At 38.7% G+C, this 18,537-nt stretch overlaps 1 protein-coding gene and 1 long non-coding RNA gene across 2 annotated transcripts; both read left to right on the top strand.

The window, feature by feature from the left end:
- Positions 1–6,620: 6,620 nt before the first annotated feature.
- On the top strand, positions 6,621–7,314 carry LOC114747285 (uncharacterized). Its single transcript, XM_028935590.1, has 3 exons — positions 6,621–6,694; positions 6,771–7,048; positions 7,125–7,314. The coding sequence occupies exons 2-3, from the start codon at positions 6,921–6,923 to the stop codon at positions 7,312–7,314; spliced, it is 318 nt and encodes a 105-aa protein (XP_028791423.1). The 5' UTR covers positions 6,621–6,694; positions 6,771–6,920.
- A 308-nt stretch (positions 7,315–7,622) lies between these two features.
- Positions 7,623–8,112, top strand: LOC114747277 (uncharacterized). The gene is made up of 3 exons (XR_003740364.1): positions 7,623–7,679; positions 7,766–7,864; positions 7,971–8,112. It is a non-coding gene; the product is annotated as an uncharacterized LOC114747277 (long non-coding RNA).
- The last annotated feature ends 10,425 nt before the right edge of the window (positions 8,113–18,537 follow it).

The raw sequence follows: 18,537 nt of genomic DNA on the forward strand, positions 1-18,537 counted from the left end.
TAAAGGGCAGTAAAATGCTCAAAGTGATACTACGAGCTCAACGGTGTGCAATGGATAAATTCGGAATAGGATATGATCTAACTCAGGATAAAAGAAAAGGAAAGAAGAAAAGTGGTGAACGATCATATCTAACATTCTTTAGAAATACTGTCCATTCTTCTAATCCATTTGCACTTTGTTCCTACTGTAACCATAAGGGTCATATAACCTCTTCTTGTCATCACAAAAAGAAAGGAACCTATGGAACATTAAAATAGGTGCCCAAAGGTACATATATACCACAGACAAACCAAACTAACCAGCACTACTACAAATTGGGGAATACTTGACGCTAAATATTTGACGGTTATCACAAAAACCGTCAAATATAATCCCCCCGGAAGAAAACTTGACGGTTTCTTTAGAAACCATCAATTTTAGTAGAACAATACTTGACGGTTTCTTTGAAACCGTCAAGTATTCCAAAAATACTTGACGGTTATTTTATAACCGTCAAGTATATTACAGGTAAACTTGACGGTTTAATGAGAAACCGTCAAGTTTAGTAATACTTGACGGTTTTGATTTAAAACCGTCAAATATTCTTTGAGTATACTTGACGGTTATTAATAGAAACCGTCAAGTATTGTGCTTAAAAACCCGTCCCTTTCCCCTGTTCAGTCTCTTCAGTTCAAAATTTCTAGTGCCCCCCTCCGCTTCGGACTCTCCAAGTCGTCGTACCCACCTCTTTTTCGACCGTTCCCTTTTGCTTTTTTTGCTCGTCCTTGCTCGTCCTCCCTCATCGTCCCTCTCGGTGTCCTCCATTATCGGTGCGGCATCCTCCTGCTTCGTCATTGTCATGCATTCTCCCGATTGTGCCCCCTTCCGCTTCAAACTCTCCAAGCCGCCGTACCCACCTCTTTTTCGGCCGTTCCCTTTTGCTTTTGTTGCTCGTCCTTGCTCGTCCTCCATCATCGTCCCTCTCGGTGTCCTCCATTATCGTTGCGGCATCCTCCTGCTTCATCATTGTCGTGCATTCTCCAGATTGTCATTTTGGCTTCAGGTTGGTAATCCTTCACTCGCTCCCCTTATTTCCTTTAGTTCTTCCTTTGAGAAATGATTGTAGTGGAAAGGGAATGATAGGATAATGCTAGGACCGTTCACCATGCACACACGGAAAATGGGTTTGCTATTTGGCCGAATGGGTTTTTTTCTGTTCTTGATTCTAAATGGGTGTTTTGCATTTTGATCAGTTTAGGTTTAGGGTGTTTTAGTTTTTTGTTTTCGCCATAAAGTCTGGGGAATGCAATGCTAATGTTTCAATTTTTGTTTTTGTAATTGAAATTGACTATGTGCTGGTTTGGTTTTCTGCCATAAAGCCTGGGGAATTCTAAGTTATAAGCCGTTATGCTGCCGAATTTTTTTCAAATGGAATAGCACATTAGTAGTAGTAGAATATTTTTCAAACTGAAGTGAAAGTAAATTTTTGTTGAATTACTAGTTGCTAACAACTACTAGTTATTAGCAAGTAGAATTAAAGAGGGATAAATGTGATCAATAGTGGCTCATGTGTTGACTTTCTATTTTTGTTTAATTCTCATAATATCTTTGAGTCACTGATCACATTTTCCTCTAAATGATTCATCTTAGTCGGGGACCATGGGCAAAGAATGGATGTCCGCCAATTGTCTATCAAAAGAATATTGGGATGGGGTAGAAGATTTTATTAAGTTTGCGATTGAGCACGCCGATGATCGCAACAGGATTATTTGCCCCTGTCTTAAGTGTTGCCTTTTGAAGTGGGTTTCGCCATCTGATTGTGAGAGCCACTTAATTATCAATGGAATTGATCAAAGTTACAAGTGTTGGACAAAGCACGGAGAGACAAGAGATGTGAGTAATAGTAGTCAAGGGCATAGTGAAAGCTGTGGATCATCTAATCTTGACATGAGTACATGTGAAGCTGATCGTCTTGAGGAGATGACAGATGCGATTGAACGGGAACTTGACGATTGTCCTGAAATGTTTGATAGATTGAAGTGTGATGCTGAGACACCTCTATATGAAGGTTGTACTGATTTCACAAAATTGTCTGCAGTGTTGAAACTGTATAATTTGAAAGCAAGAAATGGGTGGAGCGACACAGGCTTCACAGAACTGCTGTTGCTTGTTAAACAAATGCTACCGAAAGAAAATGAGCTTCCAAGTAAAACGTATGATGCAAAGCAAGTGTTGCGCTCTGTCGGCCTCAGCTATGAGAAGATACATGCTTGCCCCAATGATTGCATTTTGTTTAGGAAGGAGTATAAGTCACTAACTGAGTGTCCTAAGTGTAATGCATCACGCTACCAAGAGAATGGGAAGAGCCCGAAGAAGGCATTATGGTATTTTCCCATAGTGCCAAGATTCAGACGCTTGTATAGTAATGTAGAAGATGCGAAAAATTTAAGGTGGCATGCAGATGAAAGGGTTAAAGATGGCATGCTTCGCCATCCTGCTGATTCTCCAGAATGGAAGAAGTTTGATATTGAGTATCCTGAATTCGGGGAAGAAGATAGAAATCTACGCCTTGCATTAGCCACCGACGGGATGAACCCTTATGGGATGCAAAGCAGCACCCATAGCACATGGCCAGTGATTTTGTTTATATATAACCTTCCTCCATGGCTATGCATGAAATGCAAGTATTCAATGATGTCTATGATAATCTCTGGGCCAAAGCAACCGGGAAATGACATATATATATCTAGCTCCATTAATTGAAGACTTGAAAGTATTGTGGGAGAATGGAGTTGATGTATATGATGCATATAAGGAAGAAAAATTCAAGTTGAGAGCTATGTTATTTGGCACAATTAACGACTTTCCTGCGTATGGTAATCTTCAGGGTATAGCATTAAAGGACAACTTGGTTGTCCCATTTGTGAAGAGAGCACAGATTCCATAAGGTTGAAGCATGGAATGAAAAATTCATATATGGGACATCGTAGATGGTTGCATCGTGATCATCCTTACCGGCGATTCAAAAAATATTTTAATGGGAATTCAGAAGAAGGTAAGGCACCAACACCGTTGATTGGGGAGGATGTATTTCAAAAGGTGAAAGATATAGATTGTGAATTTGGAAAACCTTTCACAAAGCATGTTGGGACAAGTGGGTGGAAGAAGAGGTCTATTTTCTTTATACTGCCGTATTGGATAACCCTGAATGTGAGACATTTTCTTGATGCTATGCATATTGAGAAAAACGTATGTGAAAGTCTGTTTGGCACATTACTCCATATTCCCGGGAAGACTAAAGATGGCATAAATGCCAGGCTAGACATGGTTGAAATGGGGATAAGGGAGGAATTGGCACCAGAGGATAAGGGAACTCGTACATTTCTTCGTCCGGCAGCTCACACCCTTTCTAGAAAAGAGAAAAGTAGTTTTTGTGAGTTTCTTGCTTCAGTAAAAGTGCTCGAAGGTTACTCTTCTAACATTAGTAACCTTGTGTCAATGAAGGATATGAAGTTAAAAGGTTTAAAATCTCATGACTGTCATGTCTTAATGGAAAACTTTATTCAGTGGCAATACGGGCTATTTTACCTGATAAGGTACGAGTTACGATCACAAAGTTATGTTTCTTCTTTAAGTCTCTTTGCAGCAAAGTGATTAATCCTAGTAAATTGCCAAGATTGCAAACCCGAATCATAGTTACGTTATGTGAACTTGAAATGTATTTTCCTCCGGCCTTTTTTGACATCATGGTCCATTTAACCATCCACTTAGTTAGAGAGGTCCAACTGTGTGGCCCAGTGTATTTAAGATGGATGTACCCAGTTGAGCGTTACATGAAAATATTGAAAGGGTATGTGAAAAATCGAAGTCGGCCAGAGGGTTGTATTGTAGAACGATATATTTGTGAAGAGGCTACTGAATTTTGTACCCATTACTTAAAAAATGCAAGTGATATTGGGGTTCCAATGTCTCGTCATGAGGGAAGGACAGATGGAGAAGGGATTATGGGAAAGAAAGTCGTAACTATTTCAAACCAACAGTGGGAGCAGGCACATCTATATGTATTGCACAACTCTGAAGAGATTGAGGACTATGTGCATGAGCATATTGATGAGCTAAAGAGGGATAATCCCAATAAACTTGAAAGTTGGTACACCAAAACACACAATAAACAATTTACAGCATGGTTGAGAGAGCATGTGCATGGCAAGTATAATAATGATCCTAATTCTGTTTCGAAGAAATTAAAGTTGTTGGCAGATGGACCGAGCAAACATGTGATTTCTTTCACAAGCTACCTTATGAATGGGTTCACTTTCTATACTAAACAACAAGATGATCGGAGTAAACAGCAAAATAGTGGCGTAACTCTTGTAGCTAGTACCATGCATATATCGAGTGCCAAAGATAAAAATCCTATCTATGCACGTATGTCATACTTTGGAGTGATTGAGGATATTTGGGAGTTGGATTACATTGAATTCAGAGTTTCGGTATTTGGTTGCAAATGGGTGGATAATAATAATGCATTGAGGATTGATGACTTAGGGTTTATACAATTGAATTTGAATAAAGAAGGATACAAGGAAGAGCCATTCATTTTGGCTTCTCAGGCTACGCAAGTGTTTTATGTCCCTGACCCGGCTACTAAAGGATGGTCTATTGTTTTGTTGACTAATAAAATGGATATTGAAGAGACGGGGTATGAAGACAATGCAATTGAAGATGATCCATTTCAAGGGGCCTCACTTGATTCTCATTTAAATGAAGATCAATCCATGTATGTCAGGCATGATCACAACGACGGAATATGGATTTCAAAGAGGGGGAAAGTGTTTCGTAAGAAGATCAAAACAATTCAAACCAAGAAGAACATGCAAAAACATAAGAGTAGAAAAAGAAAAAGATCTTCTTAAACATGCATGTAAATTCTCTCATTATTTTCTTTGATTCTTTTATTTGTTTCAATTTTGTTCAAATAAATTTCATCATTAATGACTTTATTTTCATTTAATGGATTCTGATTCATTTTGTTTACTTCAATTTCATTGCAGATGGCAGACGATAGCGGATCTAGCACTGATAACCCATCTCAGCCGAGAGATGCCTCTGAGCAGGAGAGACAGTTGCAAGAGGAGGCAGCACGCATACAGAGGGGCCTTTGTGTCATGCAAGAGGTCGTGAAAGCTCGAACAGAAGGAAAGAAATTTGTCGTACAGTGGAATAAGAAAGGACAAGCTGTACGGTCAAATAAATTTATCAGCTATATTGGGGCAGTGGCACGAAGCACCGTGCCCATTACAGCGCAGCACTGGAGGAGGGTTGATCGTTCAGTGCGAGACACTATTTGGACAGATGTATCGGTAATATATTATAACAACTCAAATTTCATTTTCTTACAAGCTGCGTGACACTAATGTGTTGTTTTATATGTTTTGCAGTCTGCATTTGATATAGATGAGAGCAGGAAGAGGTTTGTGGAGGGGAAGGCTGGGAGGGCACTGCGCTCTTTCTGATATTTTGTCACACACAAGTACTTGAAGGATCCTTCCACAGCCGACGAGTCCCAGGTTCCTAGCTTGATACGGGACTTGGTCAAACCAGAGGATTGGGCTGCTTTTGTGACGTCACGTCGTGATAGGCAATTTCAAGTAATAATCCTCGCTCTTTTTGATATTAAATAGTCCATTTTGTTTAATCTATATATTGTTTAATTGTGAATCTACTTTGTTTTTACAGGAATTAAGTTCCCAAAATAAGGAAAGAGTAAAGAAGAATGAGTATCCCTACCGAAAGGGCCGCTTGGGTTATGCGGGCCTTGAGCAAGAGGTGACTCAGAAGGAGGGATCAGATGTCACTGTATCACGTCAGATGCTGTGGGCACTGGCCAGGCAAAATAAAGATGGCCAAATTGATAATCCTCGTATTAAGGAGGTCGTGGACAGGATGGTGAGTATTATTCTAAATTAAATAATCTTCACGTTATTGTCAAATATCTTTAAGTATGAATAACTATATCAATGTTTGTTGCACAGGAGAGTTTGTCCCAGGAAGTTTCGCAGGGGGCATATTCTGCAAATGACCAGGATATATTGAGGAGGGCATTGGGGACTCCTGACCATCCTGGTCTTCTTAGGGGCGTCGGTTATGGAGTCACCAAGAGAGATTACTTTGGGTACCGACAAAGCCCTCTTCATCGTGCACGCCTTCCTCTGCTGAGTTCATGGAGCTGAAGGAAGAAACACGCTGGTTAAAGGAGCAAGTTAAAGTGCAAGCACTCCTAATCGAGCAGTTGATCAAGAATCAAGCACCACAGCTGGCTCCGAATCTCAGCCCAAGTGGCAAAGACAGCTGCACATTCCCCTTGCTACCTGAGGTATAATACTTGTGTTTATATAATTACATTCAATAATTTATATATCTAGCTAACTTGTCTCTCATGTTAAACAAATCAGGGTGAAGCGGACGTTCAGTGTATGGCGGATAGCCCTAAACATCACACTGTTGCAACGGGCCGCATGTTCAATTTACCGGGGGAGAGTATAATTCATAATGTTCCTCTCCCTGCTGATCATGTGAGGGTGCAGTTGAACACTGCTATTGATGCGAATTATGCCCTCCCGATACCCACCCCAATGCAGAGACAGTGGCTCAAGCAGTGGGTAGCTTTGTCGCTTGGCCTGGCCGTCTTCTTACATTAGGACATCCTTCAAAGGTATATATGTATAGGTCTACAAATTCAGCTGATTTAAAATAAACTCTATTTTAATTACTAACAGTCTGTTTGTCAGTCTAAGGGGAAGAAGAGCCTATTGGGTGATCACTCATTATCATCACCACAGAAGCAGCCCTCTGAGCCCGTTCAAGTGGTATCATCAAGATTCCGAATATGTCTTGAGGAATATGCAATTGGGGCCAGATTAGAACATGGCGAGGATTTCATGATTCCCCTAGAGTTTGAGCCAGAGGTATACGGTCGACCCTCGTCAGATTATGTCACAAATGAAGTATTGAAAGAGATTCTGACGCATGGAATGGCCAGCACAAATGCCTGTAACTTTTATATCAGGTATTTGTTAAAACCTTAACTAAATACTTAAGTACTTGAACATTTATTCTATTGATATCTTCGTTTGTTGATTTAGATATCTTTTCAAGAACTTCATAGCCCCTGGTGGCCTTGATGACAAGTTCAAGATTATCAGCCCCCACACTTTTGCTGGCCACGGACCTAATATGAAGAAAGACTTATCCAGAGACTTGTTGGATATCTTCATTTCTAGGGCAACACTGGGGGCTCAGACTTTGTTTTTGGCGCCTTATTATCAAGGGTAAACTTTCCTAAATTCTTTCATTTTCAAAATAATTTGTAATAGTTCTAATTGTCTTTCTTATACTTAGGGGACACTGGATGCTGATTGTGGTCAATCCCACAAAGCCGAGGATTTGGTATCTTGATTCTCTTCATGGGGATCCAACCAATCGACCATTTATGGTTTCATTGTTCAACAAGTAATATTTATCTCTATTATTTAAATTTAATTTAATTTCTTGCTTCAATCAAATTTTTGACAATCATTAATATTCAATTTTATTGTCTTCTCAGGGCTTTGTGGCTATACCGCACAAATCAGGCCTTACCCTGCCCCCCGGTAAAAAATGGCCAATTTGACGATACCTTCCCGTGGAAGAAAGTGAAGGTATTCACTACCATTATTTACTATTATACTAAATATGGTTTATTTATATGATTGACTAATATTATTTCCTTTTCCATTCTTTACAGTGCCCACGTCAGCCCAACAAGAGCTCCCATTGTGGATATTGCGTGATGAAATTTATGAAGGAGATAATTCTGCACAATGCTGACACAATTCCCACGCAGGTAATATGCATTTGTTAAGGTTCAATTTATATATTTAAGAATTATTGTACTTACTGTAGCTTTACATTTCTATCTAACTTAAGTCATAATTTGTGGTTGCATACAGTACTTTGCCGACACATATTGCACAGTGTATTCATCTGCTCAGATGGAAGAAATCGTTGAGGAGTTGGCGATGGCCTTATTCCGTCAGTGGGCACAACATAGATAGGGAAGTGTACATTAAGACAGTGTATGTACGTACAGCTAGCTTTAGTTTCAATATAATTTTGGTTTTGGTTCATTTTTGGCTGTTGGTTAGTTTTAGGCATTGTACAACTTTGGCAATTGGCTAATTTTGGAATTGGTTCACCTTTTGTACTTGCCAGAATTTTAATATATCACAGTTGGTTTTCATTGGTTCATGTATATATATGATAATGTAAATTATTTTCGGTTCATTAAGATATATGTATATGGCTGAATTGGTTTGAATGCTGGCCTGCATGATTCTGTTGAATGAGCCTTTGTTATCGGTTTCAAAATTGCAGGGGGCTACTGGCAAAAGAGAACTAATTTTTTTTTAAAAAAACCAATAATACTTGACGGTTATTAGTTAAAACCGTCAAGTATTAAATAATACTTGATGGTTTTTCAAAAATAACCGTCAAGTATGTTTCATAATGCTTGACGGTCACTTTTGAAACCGTCAAGTATTACAGAATACTTGACGGTTTTTGGAACCATCAAGTATAATCTCAAAATAATTGGCGGTTTTTCTTTAGTAACCGTCAAGTATGATTAAAATATTTGACGGTTAATAACCGTCAAATATTTGCTGTTGAAATATATGACGCCAGTATAGTTGACGGTTTTTAACTGTCAAATATGATCCAAAATAACCGTCGAGTATTTTTCATTTTGTAGTAGTGCAGAAAGGACCCAAGAAGGTATGGATACCTAAAACGTGATTTTTCTGATGTAGGTATGTTTTAAAGCATCCAGAACAAACAAATAGTACATCGACAGTAGATACTCCAAACACATGATGGGTGACAATGACAAATTCTCAACACTCAAACCAAAGAAGGTGGTAAAGTAAGCTTTAGTGGAAGTCAATCCAGAAGAATAGCAGGAATCAGAGAAGTCAGAAGTGACAAGAATGAAAGTTAAAGATGTGTACTACGTTAAAGGTTTATGTCACAACCTGCTTAGTGTCAACCAGAGTACCAACAAGAATAACTGGGTGATCTTCGATTCAGAAGAATGCTTGATCACTATCAAAGGTGACCTGCCACTCAAGAAAGAAGAACTGAATATAAAGCTCAGAGCTCCAAGGGACGATAACTACTATACTATTCAAATTGACTCGAAGCTTTCTGAAAACTGCTTTGTTAGTAAAAATGAAGAAAGTTGGCTTTGGCATAAATGTCTTACTCATGTAAACATGAATCAACTTTCAAAATTAATTAAAAGGGATTTAGTTATTGGTTTACCTAAAATTCAATTTGAACATGATATTATCTATGATGCTTGTCAGAAGGGTAAACAAACAAAGTCCTCTTTTAAATCAAAGAAGACTGTCTCAACTAAGAGACTACTCCAAATGCTTTATATGGATTTACTTAGACTCTGTTTCTTTCCTCTAAAGATGAAACTTTTAGTGTATTCATTGTTTTTGCTAAAAAGGTCCAAAATGAGAAAAGTATATCTATTATGTCAATCAGAACTGATCATAGAGGAGAATTCAAGAACAATGAATTTGTTGATTAAACATGGGATTGACCATAACTTCTTAGCACCAAGAACACCTCAACAAAAATAGAGTCATGGAAAGAAAGAATAGAGTGCTCACGGAGATGGCCAGAGCAATGTTAAACGAAAAGGGAATATCTCAAGTATTTTGGACAGAAGCGATAAATACGGCATGTTACATCTCCAACAGAGCATACATTAGAACGCTACCTAGGAAAACACTATACGAGTTGTACAAAGGCAGGAAACCGAAGCTGGCTGATAGGTCTCATATTTTATATATAATTTCTTGTCCAAACTTATGCTTTTATGGTGTGTAATTGTGTAAATTGGGTTAAGATAGAGGTTATTGTGCATTAAGGGTAAAGAGTCAAATGTGTGCTTTTATGTGATAATTCTTGAGTTCTATTCGGTCATTGACTCTTATGTATCCCACATACTCTGGAATAGATGACTATGAGCTTAATGTGAATATTGTAGGTGATTAGAGGATTGAAGGAACATTAAAAGAAGGTTTTGCCTACATTCGCCGCGACCAAATTGTTATTCACTGCGACGAATGTTCATCATGAAGGAAACACTGTCACTTATTCATACGGTGTCATTTTGAGTTAGTTGTAACATCCAAACTTTTTAGCCTAGAAGTTCTAGAGATAGCCTAAATTAAATAGGCTACTAGACCCCTGTGAGAAGAAGTCCCAAAGATGATAAAGGAAGTTAAAGCAGTTTCATGGACTAAACTGCAAAGTAAAAGTTTTCAAGGGCTCGAGTATAATCAAGGTTAAAGGCCCCAGTAAAGTCTCGAAGGCCCAAAAAGAGAAAAGAGGTTAGATACAGGCCAAGGGGTAAGTTATAAACCTTAAAGAGAAGACTGTATAAAGTTAAGTCCAAGCAGGCACTAAACCATAAAGTTAAAAAGTTATGACCAACAGGGGTAAAAATAGAAGAGTATACAGAGAACTCCAAGAAAATCTTAGAAAATGGGAAATAATATTCTAAGGCTCTTCTGTGAAGAGAAAAGACAAAAATACCCCTGAGGCAGCTTCAATGGAATTTATGAGGTTACTACTCGTAAAAAGTATACCATTTGAGGTAATTATTTAAAATAGCAAGAGACCTAAAAAATGTATACAAAAATGAGGTTAAATGGTTGAAAGGTTGTACTAATTTATAAAATTAGTCCCATAACCAAAAGGCCAGTAGAGTGGCTTTAATAAATTAAAGAGCTGGTTTTACCGATAAAAGGGCATTTTGGTAAATGAATTTTTATGCAAGGTTTAAAGGAAGTGTTATGGCCTAAGAAAATTCATACATACTCTCTAGAATTAAAGGGAATTTATGGAGTGGACAGAAGAATTTTCTGAGCTCCGAAAGGCCATAAAGAAAGCCGGAGAAACGTGGGCCAAGTAAATTCGGAGGAATTAAGTTTGATCCAACGGCTAGGATCTAATCTCCTATCTCCTCCACCACTTTTATGACACTTGGCATCTTCTAGAAGGATGAGATAAGCATGATGCAAGAGGATGATGCAATGATGATATAAAAGTCAACTTGAAGTTTCAAAATTGCCCTTACCCTTTCTATTATCCACCAAGGGTATTTTGGTCCATTCAAGCCAAATTTTTGGCTATAAATAGGTACTCCCTCCCCTTCATTTTCAGACAAGCAAGCATCTATAGGGGAAACTCTGCCGCCCTTACATCTAGAGAGAGAAAGAGCTAATTCTAGTGAGACAAAGTCCACCTAAGTTCAAGCTTCAAGATCAAGGTATGTGGTGGTTATAGCATCTGATTTGATGCCTATTTTGAATTAGTTTCTGTGCGTATCTGATTCTGAAATTTTTCATGCTTAAAGTAGACTCTGTAAGCTTTAAATCCATGTATAGAACACTTCATTTGGATTTCTGTACGATTTATGGTGATTTTTCAAAGTTAGGGTTTGAAATCTGAAAACAGTGTTGAACTTTTGAAAGAGTTTTGATTTCCGTACAATTCCGGTACTGTTCAACGTGAATTGGTTCCTGAAACTATTTTTCCTTTAAAATTAACTTAAGGAGCTTTCAGTGAGACTTGGAAGCATTCAATTTGGATTTTTTTAGATTTAATTATGAATTTTCAAAGTTGAGTAAAAATTCTGGAGTTTCTGTGTGAACAGTACCTGCGAACCAAAATTTCCAGATTTGGTATTCTTGAATCTAAAGCCATCTAAAGTGGTCCTAATTGACAAGAAATGGATCTTAAGGGTGGGAAATGATAAGATTTATGTTAGAGAAGTTAGAAAGAAAACCCTAAGACTAAGAGAAAGGGTTGAGGTTCAAGAAAGCTAGTCTTGAACTTTATGTAATCTAATGGTCCTAATAGATTGTATGATTATTATGGTTATGTTTAGGACCTTTGGAACATCCAAGAGGATGTTTGATGATGTTGACCGAATGCCCACATGGTTGGAAAGTCAAGGGAGTCAAAGGAAAAGTAAGAGGAAAGCTTGAGGTGTAAGGTAGTGAACTTACCTATTGTCATTGCTTGATGTGGTATGCTTGTATGTTGCCGTGTACATGTTATTTGCATGTTGTTGTGACATGTTTTAGCTGCTGTAATTGCTATTCATGATGAGTAGATTATGTCTCCATGGCCATGCATCAAGAAGTTAGCTTTGAGCATGCTAGTATGTCACTAATTAACAAGAGAATGAACAAGTTGCGTGTAGTGCATGAGCATCCATTTAGCATGACTAATATGGTATTGTTTGCTACTGAGATTCCCTCGAATCTCACCCCCTCCTTAACCAACCATTTAGGTTAATCAATGATGGGCACTAATGGCATGAGAAGCAAGGAGAAGAAGTGGAGAATTATTGATGCTAATGATTGATATTATTATCTAATGTATAATTCTCCTATGTTATGACTTATGTTGTGAATGATTGAGCTCTAGATATTATTATATTTTCATCTCATTATCTATGATTTTGTGATATTTTCTGGCCCTTTTTAATGATAATTGTGCTTAATTTAGATTTAGAGTCCTTACTTTAAGTTAGTGTCATTTTGAGGATTAAATTGTCATAATTGGTCATTAATTGGATTCAATTGATTTCTAGGACAATTGATACTTTAATTTGTTGCTTTTTTATTGTAGGACACTAAAGATTGGGGCCAGAATTGAAGAACTTAAGGCACAAGAAGCAGGAAAGGATCCTCTGCCTAAGTTCGCCGCGGCACACATCTGACTTCGTCGCGGTGAAAATCATCTGTTGAAGCAAGGCTCTCTACCATGTTTCGCCGCGGCGAACCTATTATTCGACACGGTGAACATCTCGTAGCAGCAAATCTTAGACCCGACCATTTCGGGAAATTTTGACCTACCCATCCCCAGAAACCGACCCATGCACGCAAGTTTCGGGTTAGAAACTCTATTTTGGGTATGATGAGATCAGACTATCATTATTGAGCCTCCACCTACGTCTCTTTCTTCTTCTTCTCTCATCTCCCCCTCAGAAACCCTAATTCCATTTCCATTTCTTCCATCTGCTACTGCCATGGCTGAAGAACAATACCTAGTTGGAGTTGATTCAAGAGTTATGACGAGCTAAGCTTCTCAACTCTTGAATATAGTGGAAGAAGCATGAGTTCCAAGAGCTTCAAAGGGGAGTTAGCTTCATCTATAAGTTCTAGTTCTTTATTTATGAATTTCTAGGTCTTAGGATTTGTAAATTTGGGCTGAATTATTTTGATTATGGTTGTAATCAATTCTGGATGATTATCTTGTGTATTGGATTAGTTAATGTTGAATTTGAGCTTCAATATATGTGGTTACATATATGTTTCTATGCAACTCTTTTGATACTCTCTTTCTTGCATGTTATTGTGTGATTGTTGAGTTAATCTAGGCTTGCATTTAACCAAGTGCATTAATTAATCCTAATACACACACTAAGTGAGCTTAATAGGATCTTATGAAATGGGTGCCATTGATTAAGATCCTAGACTTAAAGAGTTCTTTAAGGTTTTTCATTTAGAAAACTTGGTGATTTCTACTCCCAAAAATTATTTTGAACTATGATTGCTTCAAAGCCATATTCAAGAGATTACATATCATTAATTTCCACTACATTACTACTCTCTCAGAAAAAATCCAAAAACATAGTAACTTAGATTTGATTTAATTGCATTTAGTTTTGGCATTTCATTAAATGTTAAAAACCCAAAAACCCCCCTTTTCATTACTCTGCATACTACTTAGTCTAACCTAGATAACTAACTAAGGCTCCCAAAAGAGAACGACCCGAGTTTGCATTACTGCATAGCTTGGATAAATTTTTGAGTGAGAACCTCTAAGCGAACGATAAGAAAGGCTCTCTTTCAAGTGGCGCCGTTGCCGAGGAGCCAAGAAATTGGTCTCTAGGTTAGCTTGTGCTATTTGATTGTCAATTGAAGTTTTGATCTTTATGGGTAGCATTTAGGGTAGTTTAGTTGCATATTTGTTCATAGTATAGGTTTTCATCTTGCATAGCATCAAAATTTTTGGAAATACAAACAAATATACTGCTTTTCTTGATTTTCAGCATCTCTCACGTTGCATCAGTGGAGTCCAGTATCTGATAAGCATTCTGTCAACTTTCGCCGCGGCCAACATTCTCTTTCGTCGTGGCCAACTGTTCGAATTACTGAGGGAATCCTCTCGGGATACTTTCGCCGCGGCCAACCTGTTATTTCGCTGTGGCCAACTATTTGAAAAACCGAAGGATTTCTCTCGGGATACTTTCGCCGCAGCCAACCTATATTTTCGCCGCGGCCAACTCCCTGTAATCAGATACCTGGTCACCTCTGCCAACTTTCACCGCGGCTAACATCTTATTTCGCCGCAACGAACCTTTCTGGAAAATTTTAAAACTTACACTTTGCTTCTTTATCTGTGCATACATACTCATACTCATCCATACACTGCATACTTAACCATACACTTGCATTCTTCACATTGCATGCTTTTAGTTGACTTTGTGTGCTGCAAGTAAATTTTGTTTGCTCTTTCTCTTGTGACTTTTATCTTGCATGCCACGAAAAACAAAACTTGTGCCCTATAACCCTGAGATTGAGAGAAGACTCAGAGAGATAAGAAGAGAGAAAAGAATTGAGGGGACAAGTGAGTTGGTGATTGAGCAAGAGAATATTTCTGTGGAATCTAGCCTATCTAGTAGTGAGAGTGAACCTACTGACCAAGAGATAATGGCTGAATTACCACAAAACCAACCTCATCCTAACCCTAATGCCAACCAAGTGAGGAATGGAGGCAATGGAGGGAATAGAGAACAAGAGAGAGTAGGAGAAAATAATGGAAACCCTAGGAGAAGAACAATTAGAGAAGCCACAACTTCTGATGTAAATTTTGATCCTTTTACTGCGGCTTGTCCAAATTTTGAACTTAACTTTGAGATTAAAGGTTTATTGATTAACTCTCTTCCTAAATTTCATAGCTTGACAGGAGAAGACCCATACCTCCATCTACAATCTCTCTCCATGATTTGTCAGAGTATGAAGCCTGTGGGAGCATCATTGGACCAAGTGCTATGGAAGGTTTTTCATCTATCCTTGGAAGGCAAGGCTAGGGAATGGTACATGAGCCTTCCAAGACATGTAGCTGATACATACCACAGTTGGGGGAACTTAAGGAAGGCATTTTTGGAGAAATACTTTCCGGCTTCTCATACTTCATCAATGAGGAAGGAGATTTATTCTACCAAGCAAGACTACGATGAATCCCTTTATGATTACTGGAATAGATTTCAGGACCTACTTTCAAGATGCCCACATCATCAAATTCCGGATGAACAACTGGTGCAGTACTTCTATGATGGTTGAATAACCAAGAGAAGGGTATGTTGGATGCTGTATCGGGAGGATCTTTGATAGACTCCACTGCTGAGGAGGCTTGGGATTTGATAAAGAAGATGGCCCTCAATCATCAACAACATAGTGTGAGAGATACTAGAGGAGTACATGAGATGGGAGTTGCTTTGGTGCACGACAGAAGAATGGACGCTTTGGAATCAAAAGTAGATTCTTTGGGAAGCCAAGTGACATCTCAATTGTCTTTGATCACTGCTGAATTGAAGAATATGAGTGTGCATCGCCCATCCGCTCCTATGGACATTACAGCACCTAGTTGTGAAACATGTGGATCAGTCATGCATATTTCTAGCGTTTGTCCAGGCCGCTATGAGGAAGTGTCTGCAGTCTTCCAAGGCCGTCTAAATCAAAAGTGGGACCCCTACTCTAACACTTACAACGAGGGATGGAAATCAAACCCTCGATTGGGCTGGAGGAATGATGATAGTAGACCTCCAAACAGATTTCAGAAGAGTGGAGGAGCTGGTTCATCTTCAAACCAGTTCCAAAACCAGTCTCAAGCCTTGGCGGTCCCACCTAAGGATGAAACAAATCAACTCCTACAAAATATGATGGCTTTAATGAAGGAAGAAAGGGCTGCCAACGCTACTCAGTTCAACTCCTTAGCTTCACTAATTCAACAAGACTCATCCAAGAATGATGCTAGATTTAGTGCTTTGGAAAAGAGAATGGAGCAATGAGAGACTAAATCTGAAAACATTAACTCCTATGTGACTCAGTTATCCAACATAAGTGAGCAACAAGCAAGGAGCAGTGGCACAATCCCCTCCAACACGTTATCAATCCTAAGGGCTTGAATGCTATCAACCTTAGGAGTGGGAAGCAAGTGAAATTCAGAGAAGAGGAGGATGAAGTTATAGAGGAGGAGATCTTGTGTGATGAGCTGCCACAAGCACATTCAAAGAGAAGCAGTCTGAAAGCTCCAAGGAGAAGAGGCTAAAGCTGAAAGAAGCCTCAAAAGAACATGATGGCAAGGGGATAACTGTGAAATCTGAGCCCAAGCTTATTTGGAAAATGTGAAAATGGGTAAGGAGAGGCAAGATCATGAGTTGTTGAGACATTTAGGAAAGTAGAAGTGAATATACCCTTTGCTTGACCTAATTAAAAAGATTCCTAAGTATGCTAAGGTCTTAAAAGATTTATGTACTCAAAAGAGGAGATTTAAACCTAATGAAAGAGTCCAATTACCCTCTAATGTGTCTGCTTTGTTTAAACCCCAAATTCCTGTAAAGTGTCAAGACCCTGGATCTTTCACTATCCCTTGCACTATAGGAAATGTTACTATAAGGGGAGCCCTCTTAGATCTAGGTGCAGCCATTAATGTCATGCCTAAGTCCGTATACACCTCTCTAGGAGTCAAGACTCTTAAGTCTACCACTGTTGTGCTCCAACTAGCTGATAGGACTATTAGGTATCCTGAGGGCATTATTGAAGATATTTTAGTCCAAGTTAAGGGATTGGTGTTTCCTGCTGATTTTTATGTGCTTGACATGTCTTCTGAACGTGTGAATGACGCTACACTCATCCTTGGTCGACATTTCTTAAGGACTGCTAATACCATGATTAGCATGAAAGAGGGCACCATAACTATGGAGGTGGGTGATAATAAAGTTTCTTTTAACATGTATGAAGCAATGAAACATCCTTATGAGGACTATTCACTTTTGGGGGTTAACATGATAGACATTGCTGTTGAGGATGCATGCACTGAAGTTGAATTGAAAACGACTCTTTCTATTCTGATATTTATACTGATGAATCTAATGATGAGGATGAATCCATTTCTTCTTTTTCATCTCTTTACTCTACACCTTCTTCTTGCTCATGTGGTGGAAAAGTTACATGCCTCGATTGCACTGTGTTTAATTGTATGCTTTCCATTCCACATGCATTTTTGTTTCCTCCCCTGACTCCAAAGTAGACTTTGATTCCTTCTGTTATCAATGATAATCCCTTGGGGAAAGGTTTTCTGTTGCTATTTCAGATATGGAGGAAGAAGTCATGGAGGAGATTCCCTCTAAGGCAGTTGCTGTAGATCAACTAGAAGTTGGTTCAACGCTTGGAGAAGCTATCTGCAAGGTTGAGGAACTCTCACTGGTTGAAGGAAAGGGGAGTAATCTTTTCTCTCTTGAACTTCATAAACTGATTCCCTCTATTGTGCAACCACCCCCTCTTGAGTTGAAACCCCTACCCCCTACTGTGAAATATGCTTTTCTAGAGTCTGATGAGCGATTACCTGTCATTAGAGCTAACTCCCTGTCTAAGGTTGAGGAAGAAAGACTCCTTACTGTTTTGAGAGAGCATAAGAGGGCTATTAGGTAGACTTTAGCGGACATTCCTAGAATTAGTCCAGCCATTTGCACACATAGAATCTTGCTTAGTGAAGGTTCAAAATCAGTGAGACAACCCCAGAGAAGACTAAACCCCCTGATTCTTGATGTGGTTAAGAAGGAAATTACCAAACTTCTAAGTGCTGGGATCATCTATCCCATATCTATAGTGAGTGGGTTAGTCCAATACATGTAGTGCCTAAAAAGAGTGGGGTTACTATTGTTAGAAATGATAGGGATGAGCTTATTCCTACAAGAGTTCAGAATTCCTGGCGTGTGTGCATAGATTATAGAAAACTCAATGATGCCACACGAAAAGATCATTTTCCTCTTCCTTTCATAGACCAGATGCTTGAGAGACTTGCAGGCAAATCTCATTACTGTTTTCTAGATGGTTTCTCTGGGTACTTTCAAGTACCTATTGCACCTGGAGGACCAAGATATAAAACCACTTTCACATGCCCTTTTGGTACCTTCGCCTACCGTAGGATGCCTTTTGGGTTATGTAAGCTCCAGGGACTTTCCAACGTTGTATGATGGCTATATTCTGTGAATTCTTAGAGGAATGTATGGAAGTCTTTATGGATGATTTTACTGTTTATGGTGATTCTTTTGATGATTGTCTTGCTAGTCTTGAAAAAAAGTTTTTAAAAAGATGCATTGAAAAGAATTTGATCTTAAACTTTGAAAAATGTCATTTTATG

Source organism: Neltuma alba, unplaced genomic scaffold (genome assembly GCF_004799145.2).
Source record: "Neltuma alba isolate B1F8T4 unplaced genomic scaffold, ASM479914v2 tig00000870_pilon, whole genome shotgun sequence".
Taxonomy (NCBI): Eukaryota; Viridiplantae; Streptophyta; class Magnoliopsida; order Fabales; family Fabaceae; genus Neltuma; species Neltuma alba.